The 14,371-nt window shown below is 45.8% G+C and overlaps 3 protein-coding genes across 6 annotated transcripts in view; 1 reads left to right on the forward strand and 2 right to left on the reverse strand.

Annotated features, from left to right (window-relative positions):
* The window catches only part of MAD1L1 (mitotic arrest deficient 1 like 1), a 379,609-nt gene extending 373,251 nt beyond the window's left edge, over positions 1–6,358 (reverse strand). For both annotated transcript variants that reach the window (XM_075165310.1, XM_075165311.1), the window contains exons 1-4: positions 6,271–6,358; positions 4,576–4,729; positions 3,139–3,279; positions 1,185–1,364 (exon numbers count right to left, since the gene is read on the reverse strand). In XM_075165310.1, the coding sequence (XP_075021411.1) occupies positions 1,185–1,364; positions 3,139–3,279; positions 4,576–4,725 (471 nt within the window). In that variant the 5' untranslated portion in view covers positions 4,726–4,729; positions 6,271–6,358. The remainder of the gene's footprint in view (positions 1–1,184; positions 1,365–3,138; positions 3,280–4,575; positions 4,730–6,270) is intronic.
* A 1,146-nt stretch (positions 6,359–7,504) lies between these two features.
* On the reverse strand, positions 7,505–9,964 carry MRM2 (mitochondrial rRNA methyltransferase 2). 2 transcript variants are annotated; one of them, XM_075165326.1, is made up of 4 exons: positions 9,884–9,964; positions 8,942–9,210; positions 8,343–8,411; positions 7,505–8,241 (listed from the first exon to the last, which is right to left on the reverse strand). In XM_075165326.1, exons 1-4 carry the CDS (start codon positions 9,916–9,918, stop codon positions 7,817–7,819), a joined length of 798 nt encoding a protein of 265 aa, XP_075021427.1. In that variant the 5' UTR covers positions 9,919–9,964; the 3' UTR covers positions 7,505–7,816. The 2 variants fall into 2 exon arrangements, with proteins under 2 accessions (XP_075021427.1, XP_075021429.1); XM_075165328.1 differs by lacking the exon at positions 8,343–8,411.
* NUDT1 (nudix hydrolase 1) lies at positions 9,960–14,259 on the forward strand. Of its 2 annotated transcripts, none has more exons than XM_075165330.1 (4): positions 9,960–10,034; positions 10,442–10,598; positions 13,382–13,527; positions 13,743–14,259. In XM_075165330.1, the coding sequence occupies exons 2-4, from the start codon at positions 10,447–10,449 to the stop codon at positions 13,913–13,915; spliced, it is 471 nt and encodes a 156-aa protein (XP_075021431.1). In that variant the 5' UTR covers positions 9,960–10,034; positions 10,442–10,446; the 3' UTR covers positions 13,916–14,259. The 2 variants fall into 2 exon arrangements, with proteins under 2 accessions (XP_075021431.1, XP_075021430.1); XM_075165329.1 differs by having other exon boundaries at positions 9,985–10,066.
* The last annotated feature ends 112 nt before the right edge of the window (positions 14,260–14,371 follow it).

Here is a 14,371-nt window from a genome sequence, read left to right on the forward strand (position 1 = left end):
TGACCTCAAACTGGCATGAAAAATATCAAGCTTCAAAGCTAGATGATGATAAAACATAAGTATATATATTAAATTTAAAAAATTATCCCACAACCATTCCAAATATATTTTGTCTGGGTTTGCCTCAACCAACTACCAGAACTATTAAGTTTTCCTTAAAAGTAGAGGCCAGTGGTTTTTAAAGTTTTGTTCTAAATGTCTTAACTCTAACAAAAAACTCACAGGTTTGTTTCAAATAGCCATTACTCAGCTTCCTTTAGCAGAGAAAGGGAAAAATCTCAAAACATTACGTACGTAGGGTGTTTTCTAGAGACACATGTAGGGTTCTCATCTTGGTAGTGATGGATATGGGAATAAAAAGAACACAGAAATAGAACTGCTGCACATATTTCATATATGGGTTTAGTTTCTCCCATATGCCATCACTGTCTCCCTGTTTTTAATCACTGATAACTGGCACATTAAATCTGTTTACCTGCTCTATCACATAGATACATTTCCAGTGACACCTAGGCAGGAGGAAACACCTAGGCAAGAGGAAGACTTAAGGACTTAGTGGTTGTTGATTCACAACTGGTGCAGGAAACAAAATTGAACAGAAAAGTTACAAATGAGCTAGCTGAACTTAACTATAATGATATCTGAAAAGGTTGAGGGTTGAGAAGATGGTCTGTTCATCCAAAAGAACTGAAATTATTATCCAAGCATTCATTCTACAGTGGAACACACAGGCGTTTAAGAACTTTGGGAAGACATACTGTGTACATAACTTTGGTCTTATCCACTCTACAGTTCCCCCTACTTCTTGAACGCTTTCCCATCTTATCTCCTCCATCACTTCCCCTTTCTTTACTCAATGTCATGTAACCTGACTTCTAAACTTAGATGCTCTAAGTTTCCTTGCACTTTTTTTCTCCTTCTCCATATCAACCTGTCTAAGAAATCTCTTCTCATTGTTAACTAACACAGCAATATCTTCTGATCTGCTCACTTGTGTCTGGACTTGGTTAGGTTCTAAACTTTGACAGCAAAAACACACCACCAGGGTTTATTCATTTCCAGGTGATGAACATAGTGGTTCCAATTTTGTATATTTTTTATAAATCAGAAAGGGCATTTTCAATTCACAAGAACTGCAAAGTCACCTGAACTATGAATGGATTAAAAAATTACTCTGTTCTTACTTCATTAGCTTCAGCTAATTTGCTTTCCTTCTCTTGCAGCTTCTTACTCATTGTCTCCATGCTCTTCTTATAGGATTTGTTCATCTCCATTTGTTCTTTCAGTTTATTTTCAGCTTCTGTTTCCCTTTCCTGATATTGCTTTATGCGTGTGAGCAGCTCCTGGTTACGATCAGCCTCTCGCTTGCAAAGGAAAAAAATGCAAGGAGACATAAGAAGAAAGTAGCACAAAGGTGAAACCATTTTTGTTCCTCATTACCGTGGTCACCAAGGCATCATCATGAAGCAGTGTTACCCAGACCATAGCTTTAACCTTTGCACTAGCAAGGACAAAAATCTTCCCAGCAGCAACTCAATGTCAAGGAACAATGGAGGCAATGGAGCTAGAAAATTAAGAGACAGTCCAAGTCTCTTGGACTGAGACATGAACATGAGAATACAGACATGGCTTCACAGACTCCACTGCACACTCTCCAGCGGATCAAAGATGAAAACATCTGATGCTCCAATTTAAAACTGACCCATGCATAGCAAATTGACTTTCAGAAACTCAGATCTCAACAGTTGGGTTAATAAGACAAACTTCCCTCTGCAACTTCTGGAAATTGTATGAGGCTATTTAATAGAAAAGAAATGGGGTTTAAATGGACAGTATTATCAATGAATAAAATAAATATTTTTGCACTCTGACAACCTTTCATACACCATGTCAGTTTATTCCTACCACAAATTGTTTAACACTTATTGAAAAAATGTGTAGTAAATTGCTTTGCTAATCAAAGCAAATCGAGACACAGATTTACATAGTAAGCAAGGATTATGCAAAGCAATGTGAGGTTCCTAAAACCTTTATCCACATGACTCAAAAAAACCACAGAATCTGAGCAGGGTAATTACCACAGTGCTGGATTAGTGCTGCTCCCTTTTTTTTTGTACCAGTATTTCAAGGGTTTCTGTGACTGACTCAGCTACATTCCAGTTTGAACTCTTCGTGGCTTAATTCCACATCACCTGACTTCAGACGAACGAGGAATTTAGTCACTGACTCGCTATTTCACAACTACACACTAAACCTGTCACCCAGCACCCTTGTAAAATACAACAAAACATGCTTATTATTTTTTAAAGATTTCTTTTTAAATAATCAGCCACATACAAGAGCTTTATTATCCTATAAAAACCCACAGATCTACTACTTATTTCAGTAATGTAGTAAGCAAACATATACAGGCATAAAACCAGAAACCAATAAAAGCTATTAGTCCCCAAGTGAGGCTGTTTTATCAGTGCAAGCTCTCTTGTGTGACAGTGCATGGCTGGCACTGCTGTCATTCCAATTAATTACAGTTACATAAACTAAATGCTTGCAATTGTGCCAGCAGGAGTTTAAATTCATCTGGGAGAAAAATGCTTAAATACTTCTGGGAGAAACAAATAACAAATCCCTTTTGTTATTGCTACTCATGACAACTTCAGTGCTAAACTAACAGAATCTAGTGATGAGATCATCAGTTTGTCAACCAAACAAGGCTTTGACGTTCACACTCTTGTGTACATTAGCAAGTTAGTGCAATGCACTGCGAGAGGATCTTTACAGCAAAACAGTTGGTGCTGGGAACTTGACACCCCCACCACCACCACATTTGCAGTAAATGCAAACGCAGTAAATGCATTCCAGGATCATTTACTACAGATTCGCTGAAGTCTTGCTCTGAAAACAGAGTGTCCATCAGCAGTTGGAGAACAGAAGGCTTGCTCCTGGACTGCATCTTTCAGTTTAGTTTCATCCAAAAAAGTCAACTATACACATTCTCAGACACACCACTGCAAACCAAAGCATGGCACGTGAGAAGTCAAGAGCATATCCCTGATCCAAACTAAAACATCAACGTAGATGCGCTACGCGTGTTCTGACTTAGGCCTATGATATCAAGCCATCTGCAACTGTCATACTTACCTCATAGTTTCTGGCATTGGTATTAGCTGCCTTCTCTAGCTCAATGCGAGCTCGTTTGTGACTAAGCTCCATCTGCATCTTCTCTCGTTCCACCTGCAGGAGCTGGGATTTGGAGTGGATCTGCCCAGCTTGTTCTTCCAACTGGCCAGTTCATGTGTGAAAAGGGACATTACACACTATTAACAGCACTGCAATAATATCATTATCTCCCACTCTGTACTATTCAGATGACACTTGAATGCCATTTTACAAATTACAAGGAAACTATCACCATATTTGTGGTACTTCTCACACCAACTGCAGATGGGGAAACCAAGAGTTCAACAACACACTCAGAAACCCACATCAAATCAATGTTAGTTGGAAAGAAGTGAATTTCAAGTTCTTAGCTCAGAATTTCTCATTCAATCTCTAGAGGTACTCTGACAAAATGTACTTCTCTATCTAAAAAAAGGTTAATTACAAACTCTCCAAGCCTCATAAAAGTAACAGCAGCTAACCAAGATCTCGCTCCCCATGAAATTTAACTGCTGAGCAAAATAACATGTTTTTCTACTACCTGCTACAACATTATGCTTCATTTTTTCATTCAAATTACCTTAAAGCACAGACAATATTAATAGAATACCTCACATCTAAGCAATGCACATTCAACACACAGCTAACGAAGACTCTCTAACCAGAGAGAGACTCCTCTAACCATCTCTGTAACCAGAGATGTACCACAGACACAAAACGCATAAATTTTTGTCAACGTTCCAAATGCAAAGCAGATTTACATTAAAAAGAAAGCAAGCTTATTTCTACTTAGAGATTGAAATAGAAATTATATTAAGATACAGAATACAGAAACTTGATTCCAGCCTAATAAACAGTCCTTATGATTCAAGATGTCAACTTACTGCATGCTTTATGAGCCTAAGGCAGCTTACAGGAAAAAGTCAAAAAAACCCACGTGGATACAAACAGAAGCGGAGAAGAAAGCACAATTGGTTAGCACATCAAAGCCATAGCACAATGCAAGTCTCTGTATGTGTCCAGGCAAAGAAACTTTAAGGAAGATTGTGAAAAAAGGTGACAAATGACTTACTAGAAAAATATTAACAGATATAAAACTCCTTTGTTCAGCAATATGAAAACAACTTACAATTTAATTTCCTGAGCTGGTATACAGATATAACAAGCAGGGAAGAAATTCAAAGAACCTTTCTTAAATTTTTACAAAACAGAAATAAACATGTCTGACACTTCAAAAAAAAATTAAAGATTCTAGAATGTTCACCAAAAGCAAGCTTCCATTATTGAGCTTGCATGAATACCAATTTTTGAAAGAATGGTCAGATCTTAATAAAATCAGTCCCAATTCCTGGAATCAAAAGGAGTCTACAACCACACTGAAGTGATACTGCAGGCATCACCAAGCTGAGGACACCTCACCTGCACCCTCTGCTGGTACTGAATCTGTAAGGAGCTTTGAGACGATCCTGGTGTAGCCAGCCCAGACACCCCCTCCATACGCTGTGAAATAAAGTTGTTGAGGGATCTCAGGGTGGAGAAAACAGTAGTATTATCTTCCAAGTCCTCCATGGCTCTGGAAATATACAGAAAGTCATCAGCAAAACATTCAGAGCAACCTACGGTATACTGGCTGCTTTGCTAAAAAGAGATACATCACTGCCCTGAGGAAACACTAAACACAAGGTCTTCCAATTTACAGGGTGCAAAACCCAATCTGCTAGTCACTGCTGGGATCCACAGACTACTGCTGGGATCAGCTTGAACCAAAAAACACTATCCAGCCAAGGCTGAAGTTGTAAGTCTCTGAAATGAGAAACTGATGCAACAGAGCTTGTTCTTCCCTGAGCTTTCTACCTGAAATGGTTTGCTTTTATTTAAATACATTCTCCCCTGAATCTCAGCCCGTAAGCGTACAAGTAAGAGCTGTCATAAGATATACAAAATTGAATTCTCCTTTCCTATATAATCAGGATAGATTCTGGGATTCAAGTTAATGTTGTAGGACATGAAGATCTACAGCACATAACACCAACAAACAGCACTCATTACTCTTCCACCAAACATTTGAGGCAGGGAGGGAGGGGAGAACTAATTCCATAGTAGCAGCAAACCCTATCTTCTACACAATTTGATTCTGGTTTCCAAAAAGCACTTTGCAACCTAACTTCCAGCAACAAGACTTCCCAAGTTCACAGATTGCTTCTGTAAGTAAAACTGTGTCTCCTCATTCACGTAAAAGTTTTTGCAATTCTTCCTTCAAATTTGGAAGGGTGCTAACCGAAAGGCCAAAGACAAATCAAGCCTGGAGCTCAGAAAAGCCTGCAAGGTTTCCCAGGAGACTTCAGGAAGCCTTAAGTGAGTCCCTCTAGTGACTGCACCTCCACAAAGCCCCAGAAGCATAGAAGAAGGTTCAGAACGAGGAAAGGCAACCCACAACATTCACATGGGCTCGTACCAGAGACACAGACTTGGAGCTAACTTTCAGGCTTGTGCACTCTCAGGGTAACACAGCAGTTGTTCTTTGGATTTATATCATCGCAAAGAGGAGACATAGTAGAACCACACTGGCAACAGATCAGCCAAAACCCAAATGAAAACGTTTATTCCAAATAAGTACTTCAGTACCACATGCAAATAAATTCAAGAGAGACCACTGCCAACAGGTAACTGGGCTCCAGCAAGCCTGTTTTGAAATCAAGAGCTGCGCTAAAAATTAATTAGACACGTACACCTCGCTCCCCGCTGCAGAATGCCCTTGGGCAAAGGCTCCCTTGGAGGGAACAAGGGACCCCCTACCCTCACAACCCAGCGCCCGCGGCGAATCCCCGAGAGCGGCCGCGGAGGGCGCAGGGCTGCTCCCCCGCAGTCGGGCTGCCCTGGGCACGGCGGGGGTTCGCCCTCATGGGCGCGCCCTGTCCCGCCTCGGGGGCGGCGAGCGGCCGCCCGGGGGTGGGAGGAACGGGGACAGGGCACAACCTCCCTTCCCCGCTCCCACGCTGCCGGGCTCGGCCGGGCGCGACGGCCCAGCGTCGGGAGCGGGGTGGGAGCGCCGGGCCGGGCCGAGCGGAGCCGGCGGCCTCCCCGCCCGCCTCACACGCTCCCGCCCTCACTCACCCGCCGCGGGCGGCGACGCGCGCCCCGCTTGGATCTCCCTCCTCGCCCCGGCGCCGAGATCTCACGGGAACTCGCGCCCACCTCTCGCGAGAACAGCGGCCCGGGCCGCCGTAACGACGGGAGTAGGCGCGCAATCCCGCCGCGGCCTCCGCGCCGTACCGTAACGCCCCGCCTCGGTGCGAAAGCGGTTCGAGCTCAGCCTCCCCCACCGTCCCTCCGCAACCCGCCCCCCCAAAACCGCTCTGTCCCCCGCTCCGTCCCAGGGACCGAGCCGCAACCCTCCTGCTCGGGCAGAGCCGTCCTGCCCCTCCGCAGCTGCAACCGGAGGAGCAGCAGGGAAAGCACCCGCTTAGCCAGCGCCCTGCTCGCTCCAGTTCCCGCTGCCAGTCACCGGTAATAAAGTTTCTCAAGGGGCGGACTGGCATTATTTTTTTCCTTCCCACACATATACAAAGCAACATCCAGCTCCCCAGTTTAGGCTCTTGGGATAACGCTTTCATGCACACCATTCAGTATGGAGATCCAGATCGGGAGGTTTCAAAGCAGTTAAAATTTGATAAATCTGTAAGCAATTCCAAATGAGATGTTTATGAGGAGAAAGATGTGGAAGCCTTAAAAACAGACAGTGCTACCAGCCCCCCTTATAACTCATGCCATAGTCGGCCTGATAAAAGTGCTATTTAATGTAAAAGTTGTCACTTCCAGATAAGGCAGCGGCTAAATTTATTTTTGCAAACAGAATTCTAGCAATTTAATCAGTAATTCTCCCTGTCTGGGCTCCAAGGAACATCTTGTCATTTCACCTAAGAAACATCATTGGTCAAATATAAAACATTACTGAAAACATAGGGGAAATTATCTTCTCAGTAGCGATGACCCTGCCCAACTGTCATTTACTGGATTTATGAGCACAATGAAGTAGCAATTTCTAAATATAACCTGTGTCTTTAGAAAACGCAGCAGAGCCATCAGGCTAAGTATTCCGGAGTCAGTCATGTATCCCGAGCGGCCGCATTACAGATCTACGTGACGATGCAGGTTCTGACACGCACGAAAACATTATCTATTTTTACATGTGCTAATAAACCGCACCAGCATTTAAGAAAGATGAAGAGGCAATGAATTGGCTCAAACTCCCCTTGCTGTTCCCTCTCATTCCGACAACCGTCTTTATGGTTAGTCTCATCTATGACAATATTAATAGTGCAAAGACTTTCAAGCACACATTACAAACTCATATAATCACTGTTTTATTTTCATTTCCATTACTCCAGCCCCAGAGGTTGCCTTTCAGATTACTCTTCTCCATTCCCAACCGTTTTCTCCCCAGGTGAGAAGCTAGATTGGATGTCTCTGCTTGTATAATTAATGGATAAACTCAGTAGGACACCACCCTGGTTTGTTTTTGTATTTGAAAAGCATGATGTACTTTGTAAGAATTGTGGCAGATTTACCCAGGGTCTTAATGGTGGGATTTTTCTTTAAACACAAGCAAAATTCAGATTTCCAATCAATCAACTGTTTGAAAATCTGTGGTTCTCAGCTTTCATTTCCCTTTGTACAGTCTTGCCAAAAAGTAAGATTCAGCAGACTCTTTCCGGCTGGCCTGAGGCTTTATAGTTCTCACGTCTTGGAACTGCTCCTTCAGTCTGTTTTGCAGAAGACGGGACTCATGCCCATCCCAGAATTTACAGAGCATTGTTCCTTTTGGCTTTAAAATACTTTGTGACAGATTCAGAAGGCCTAAGCATAGATTGATCAGCTTCTGATGATCCAGTTCTTTAATGCCTGTCGCATTAGGTGCCATGTCGCTCAAGATAACATCCACCTTCTCTGCAGGAAGCAGACTCTGAATCGTCCTCAGCGTGCGTGGGTCTGCAATGTCAGCCTCCGACAGGAAGACTGCTCCTTCCAGAGGAGAAATCCGCAGGAGGTCAACGCCAAGGACGAAGCCGGTGGGGACAGCGGGATCTAGATTATAAGAATGAATGACATACTGAACACTCATAATGGCTGCAAACAACTTGCACATACGTGAGCTCCATGCTAGTCAATAAACAAAAACATATCACCTGCCATGTCTGGTCGTCTTGTCCTCAGACAGTTTGCTGCGTGCATCGGGATGGATGGTTTGCTATAAGCTAATCCATTCAAGACATGAAAACTTGGTTACTTTGGATAAGCAAGAGGTATTTTTCTTGGTTTTCTCCTGTTCGTTCAAGGTTGACAGTCCAGAAATCCTGGACAATAGTACAGATAACACCTTATCTTGTAAATATTAATGGCTTAAAACACATAAACTGTACATGGTGGTTACCACCTTTTTTCAAGAAAGGAAATAAAAATACAGAAAAGCCAAGTTACCTGCTGGAGGCTACATGAATTTCAGAACTGGATGAAGGGATCATCCCCACAACACAGTTAATCAGAACACTTTGTTACACCTACATAGCACCTTATCGTAAGTTTTTATTTCACAAATATGATTTCTCTGGACCATATGGAGATTTTCACTGCCACGTAGGCACACACCTTCACGCTTCCACCAGTGACTCTGGCGTTTGATGGTACCCATGTCCCTTCCCCACACTGACACCATCACAGCTGAGTTTTCTCACATGCTTCAAGATGAGTATCATCCACATCTTGCCTGCCAAAAACGTGCACTTACCAGTACCTAAGGCGTTGACCCTCTCTACAGCAACCTGGCTCCAAGCACCAGGCGCAGCTCCACAATCAAGAACAGAAAGCCCTGGACGAAGAATATGAAGCTTGTCATCAATTTCCAGTAATTTGAAGGCACTTCGGCAGCGGTAATGCTGCCGCTTTGTTGCCTTGACAAAGGGATCCTTCAAATGGCGCTCCAACCACCAGTGCTCAGTTCCAGTTTTCTTCAGACACGCTGTGGTGTGGAGACTTTTGCTCACCAAATGCCGACAGCTGCCCGGGAAGACAGGTGAGTTAATCAATTAGTGCATAATCACTATATATTTCAGAAGTCTCTATAGCAATTAATTCTAATCTCAACTACAGCTCCAACCATTTATCACCAGGCTCAAAAAAAGCCTCCAAATTTGAGATTCTTTGACACCTCTAGTTACCTGGTCCAATCTCAATGAAAAGGGCGTATTTTGGATGGAGGCCTCACAGGTTACCCCCTGAGCGAAGGCAGGAAAGAGGGCCCCGCTCCGAGACAGCTCTGGCACTGGCGTTGAAGGCCAGCGAGCGGGCGAAATGGCCGAGCGGCCCCAACGAGGACCAGGGCTGCCCCAGAGGGGCCGGCGGCCTCCATGAGTGGGGAGGCCGGGGGCACGCCAGCCCCTCGGAGGAAGGATGCGCCGGCTCCTGGAGGCTCCTTCACCTCAGCGGGCGCAGCACGCCACCAGCCACGGGCACTGCTACCTCCGCTTTCCGGGTAACCAGCCCCCGCTCAGGCACTTCCAGCGCCCACAAACCCCAAACGCCCGCTCTCCGTTCCTGACGAAAACTTAAGGCGCCAGAACGAACCCCAACCGCGCCGGGGACACCCCACCACCGCCCCCCGCCCCGAGCCAGGGCAGGACCCGCCGGCCCGGCCCAGGGCCGAGCTCTCCTCAGCCGCCCCGCCACCCACCTGGCCCCGGCGGCGGCGCCCCGCCGCCACGCCATGGCGGCCGCCTCAGCCCGCCCCGCCTCCCCTCACTGCTGCCGTGGGGCGGTGCCCGGGGCGGGAGCGGCGGCGGCGCGGGAAGAGCCGGGCCGGGCCGAGCCGCGCCGACGCAGCGGTGGGCGGGAAAGTCGGGCGTTTGGGGCAGAGGTGCTCGGGGGAGAGGGACGGGGGAGTCTGGCGCTGGGGGAGGTCAAGGATTTGCGGAGAGGGTGCTCGGGGCCTGAGGATTTGGGGGGGGGTGCTGGGGGCTCAGGGGAGCAAGGGTCAGTGGGGAGTGCTAGAGAAGTAGGCATTGGGAGAGGCACTAGGGGACCAAGGGTTTGGGCCAGGGGTGGTGGGACCAGGCGTTTGGGGGGCATCCGAGGGGCTGAGTCTGCAGTGGGGGGGCTTCAGGGCCGTCTAGGCCTGGGCAGCGAGTCCAGGTTTTGTCAGCCCCCCCCGGGCCGGGGGAGCAGCCTGGCCTCCCCTCTGAGGGGAGCCGGGAGCCCTTGGCGCAGCGTGCCCTCCTTGCCTCTCGCCCAGGAGCCATGTGCACATCCAGGCTCTTCACCCTCGTCCTGGTGGTGCAGCCGCCCCGCGTCCTCCTGGGCATGAAGAAACGCGGGTTTGGAGCTGGGCTCTGGAACGGCTTCGGGGGGAAGGTGCAGCCGGGGGAGAGCATCGAGGAGGCTGCTCGCAGGTGAGGCCTGGCCTGGCTCTGCCAGCGCCGTGGGGAGGGGTAGGTATTGGGGCACAGGTTGGGCCGTGGAGGTGTTGGACCATTTGTGGTGGGCTGTAGGTGGAGTTACCGTGGCTTGGCTGATCAGTAACACCCTCATAACCAGCATGTGACCCGCCAGTGCAGTCATGAGCTGTCTCTGAACAGCAAAAATCACCTGCTCCACTGGAGATGAGGGATCTTCCACATGTACAAAGAAATGGGATTGCTCCTCGTTGCCTGTCATCTGCAAATCTTTAACTATTGTCCAGTCTATGAGTAACTGGAAGTTACCGAGTATCCTCCCTCCCATCTCTCAGACTCTGATCTAAATTGAGGCTTAGTTTGCCAGTGGTGGGCAGAGGTTCTTGCACTGTTCAGAAAGCTGCAGAGTTTAATTTTGGCTGTATAGCAGAATTATAACTTATGCCATTGTACTGCTTACTGTTTAAATTTTACTAAATATCTGGTACCTTGTTCTTTACGTGAATGTTGCTGATACAAAGTCATGCTTTGCCACCTCCTCACTTTCTGGTATGTGCCCAAAATTGCCCTCACACCTGCAGGAAGTTCAATGTTGGTGTGCTCGACAGCTACCTAACAGCTTTTGCCCTGAACCGTCTCCTCAGCTGTGCCAGTGCAACTGCCTGGGTTCTGTGGTGAGCTAATCCAGGGGACAGAAGGGTCCTCTATGCAGATGTGCACCCAGCAGTGCACGGCATTAACGTATCTGGCGCTTACATCATGGCTTTTTGTGTAATTTATCATCTCAGAGAGGAGGGAGATCAGTTTTGTTACTTAAATCAGGCCTTCATTTGCTAAGCTTACATTGCCACTGACTGTGGTGTAAATCTAATGATCTAATTTAGCATTTGATTTCCTAGCATGTTTATCTGTGCTAGTCTGGAGTTAGAAACCAGAGCTTTAGTCCGTACGAGATGTCAAGTGATAAAAAGTTTCAGCGACCTCAGTGCAACCTGCCACAGCACAGCCAGCACCCGCTGCTGTGGACTGTGGAACAGCCCAACCCTCGGCCCGTTCGACGCAGCTGGTAGGAGTTCACTGCAGAATGACACGACTGATTCCTGCCGAGGTCAGCTGAGCAGGAAGCAGTCCCCGGGGCCAGCGAGGCACACAGCCCACCTCCCCGGCGGGAACACCACCGTAGAAGTGCTGCCTCGGGGCGCAGCTCTCCTCCGGGAAGTGTCACACAGTCCAAATCAAACTTCACTTGCACCACCTCTGCTCTGTATGCGGAGTCGAGGTATTGGGCTGTGGTTCCATGTTGCACTGTCTCAGTTGGGCTTGCAGTGGCATAAGGTGTGAAGTGTCCTCACAGCACAGATAGTTAAATATTAAGCTGAAACATGAACAAAAGTTTCCTGAATCAGTAGGATTTCTATCCTCCACTGGGCATTCCCATGAGCACCTGGGCCCCCACGGCTCCTGAGGCACGTCTTGTAAGGGGAGCATTTAGCTAGTGCATTATTTCTAGTTTGCTACCTGTAATGTTTCCACCTCCACTTACTACATACAGAGCCAAACAGCTGACAGATAAATTGCTTGGAGAACCATAGGAGTGTTGTGCTTTGTTGTTCAATTATCACAGCCTGTAAAATGAGATTTTTAGCTTTGTTGCTGGAAAACTGCCTCTATTTTAGACATAGATAGTTTCTCAGGAAGATAAACTAAAATTAGCTAAGACATTAAGTTGGAACATAGTTCTGAAGGATGGGATCCACGAAATTGATGCCAAAGAAAGCTGGAGCCTTAAAGATCATTTCCATTACATTTTAAAATTGTTAAGTTACTGCCAAATATGCAACTACATTAATTATTAACCTTAACTGAAGATACACTGTTTCAAAGTATTCCTTATTTTTGTACATTAGAAAAACCATGGTTAACTTCAAGCTCTGCTGATTCTGTTAGAGGCAGGTAAAAATAAAAACAGCCCTAAGTGCATAGCATAAACAGAGCAAGTAATTGAATGTGCTTCAAGTAGCCGTGCATGGTGATGCATGGAAAAGAGCTGTCTGGCAAGTCTCTCAAAGTGCTCTTAAAAGTCTTGCCTTCTAGCCTCTCGTTATGCTAAATGTACTTCCAAGGAGCAGAAATGGAAAGTTTACACAATTCCTTTGTGTTTTTTATACAGCATTTGAGTGAGAGACGGTATTCCTAACGTTCTGTGTGCAAATCACATTAGTTAGTGTGTAGTGTTATCGAAATAAGCTTCAAATACCCTCAGAAGTAGCTGACTTTGTAGCAAATACAGATGTTCTAGTATTTATTACCTGCTTTCCCACAATTCTAAAATCTTCAGCTTGAAGTTGGCAAAGCCTTTTGCCTGTCTAAATGAAGTGTATCTCAGAGTTCTTAAGCCACATCCAGCTAGAGTCATGAGTGTTAGCACACTTCTAATCTCAGAAAAGATCATCATGTTGCAAGGAGTGTAAATTTTACTGAACAATCGATTTTCCTGAATCTTTCCCTTCCAACATAAACTATTTTCTTACCAGCCTCTGGGAGCTTGAAGTAACATACGAGCCAGTCTGACATGGCTCCGCTGTGGTGTCAGTAGGCTAATACTCTGGTGCAAGCCAGAACTCTGCTTTGCTCTGCAGGCTGTGCCCTGCTCTGCTGTACAGGTGCAGCTTTCACCTTTGGTTCACTGGAATTGTTCTGAATGTGCGAGTAAAGCTAATGACTGCTTTTTTGTTCTCCCACTGCTCGCTTTCATGTGAAGAAGTCTATTTCTTGTGCAGGGAGCTCCTGGAGGAGAGTGGACTGACTGTGGACACCTTGCAGAAGATGGGTCAGATCACATTTGAATTTGTAGGCAACTCTGAACTCATGGAAGTTCACATTTTCCGGGCAGATCATTTTCATGGAGAGCCAACAGAAAGTGATGGTAGGTAGCTAGTGGAGGGGAAGGAATGATGTTCATTCTTTTCTGAGACAGTATTGCTCTTAAGAAATGCAGAACTATTCATGCCAAAATCCCTTTGAGAAAGGAGGCAGCTGGGTTGTAGAGAGAAGCTGCTTGTTGACAGATATTCAAAGTCTAGGCAGCAAAAAAAACCAAGAGAAAGTCTCACGCAAAGTTCTTTTGTTTTCTCCCACCAGAAATGCGTCCACAGTGGTTTCAGCTGGATGAGGTGCCATTCAATCACATGTGGGCAGATGATATCTATTGGTTTCCCCTGCTGCTTCAGAAAAAGTTGTTTCGTGGCTATTTTAAGTTCCAGGGACAAGACACTATCCTGGAGCACAGCCTGAAAGAAGTGGAGGAAGTTTAAGAAAACGGAAGCATTCAACCCATGTGCTGCTGCCCACATTGGGTTAGGACACCATGAGTACTATTTATAAGGGTCTCCTTTCTCAGCTCTCCAGCAAAGGAGACTTATTTGCCAGGTCACTGGGAAGTAAGGAAAATAAGGGGGTTTCTTAGAGCAGAAATAAAAGTAATGAGATTTTCCATGCTGTGAAGTCCCTGGCTGTGGTATACTTTAGTGGTTACATGATCACAACTATTAAAAACTTGGTGTTAACCCTTTTCTTCATAGATGGCTAGTTTTTTAGGCTTTTCCCTCATGGCTGGAAATGTTTTTTAAAAGATTAAAAATATTTTTTAGTAAAAGCACGTGTTGTTCTGTTGTAAACAGCTGGCTACCTTCTAGACTGTTTAAGGGCCTTTATAGGAGTTGGCTTCCTTTCACAGAAACAGTGAGTGGCCTGTGATGCAGCAGAATCAA

Source organism: Calonectris borealis, chromosome 16 (assembly GCF_964195595.1).
Source record: "Calonectris borealis chromosome 16, bCalBor7.hap1.2, whole genome shotgun sequence".
Taxonomy (NCBI): Eukaryota; Metazoa; Chordata; class Aves; order Procellariiformes; family Procellariidae; genus Calonectris; species Calonectris borealis.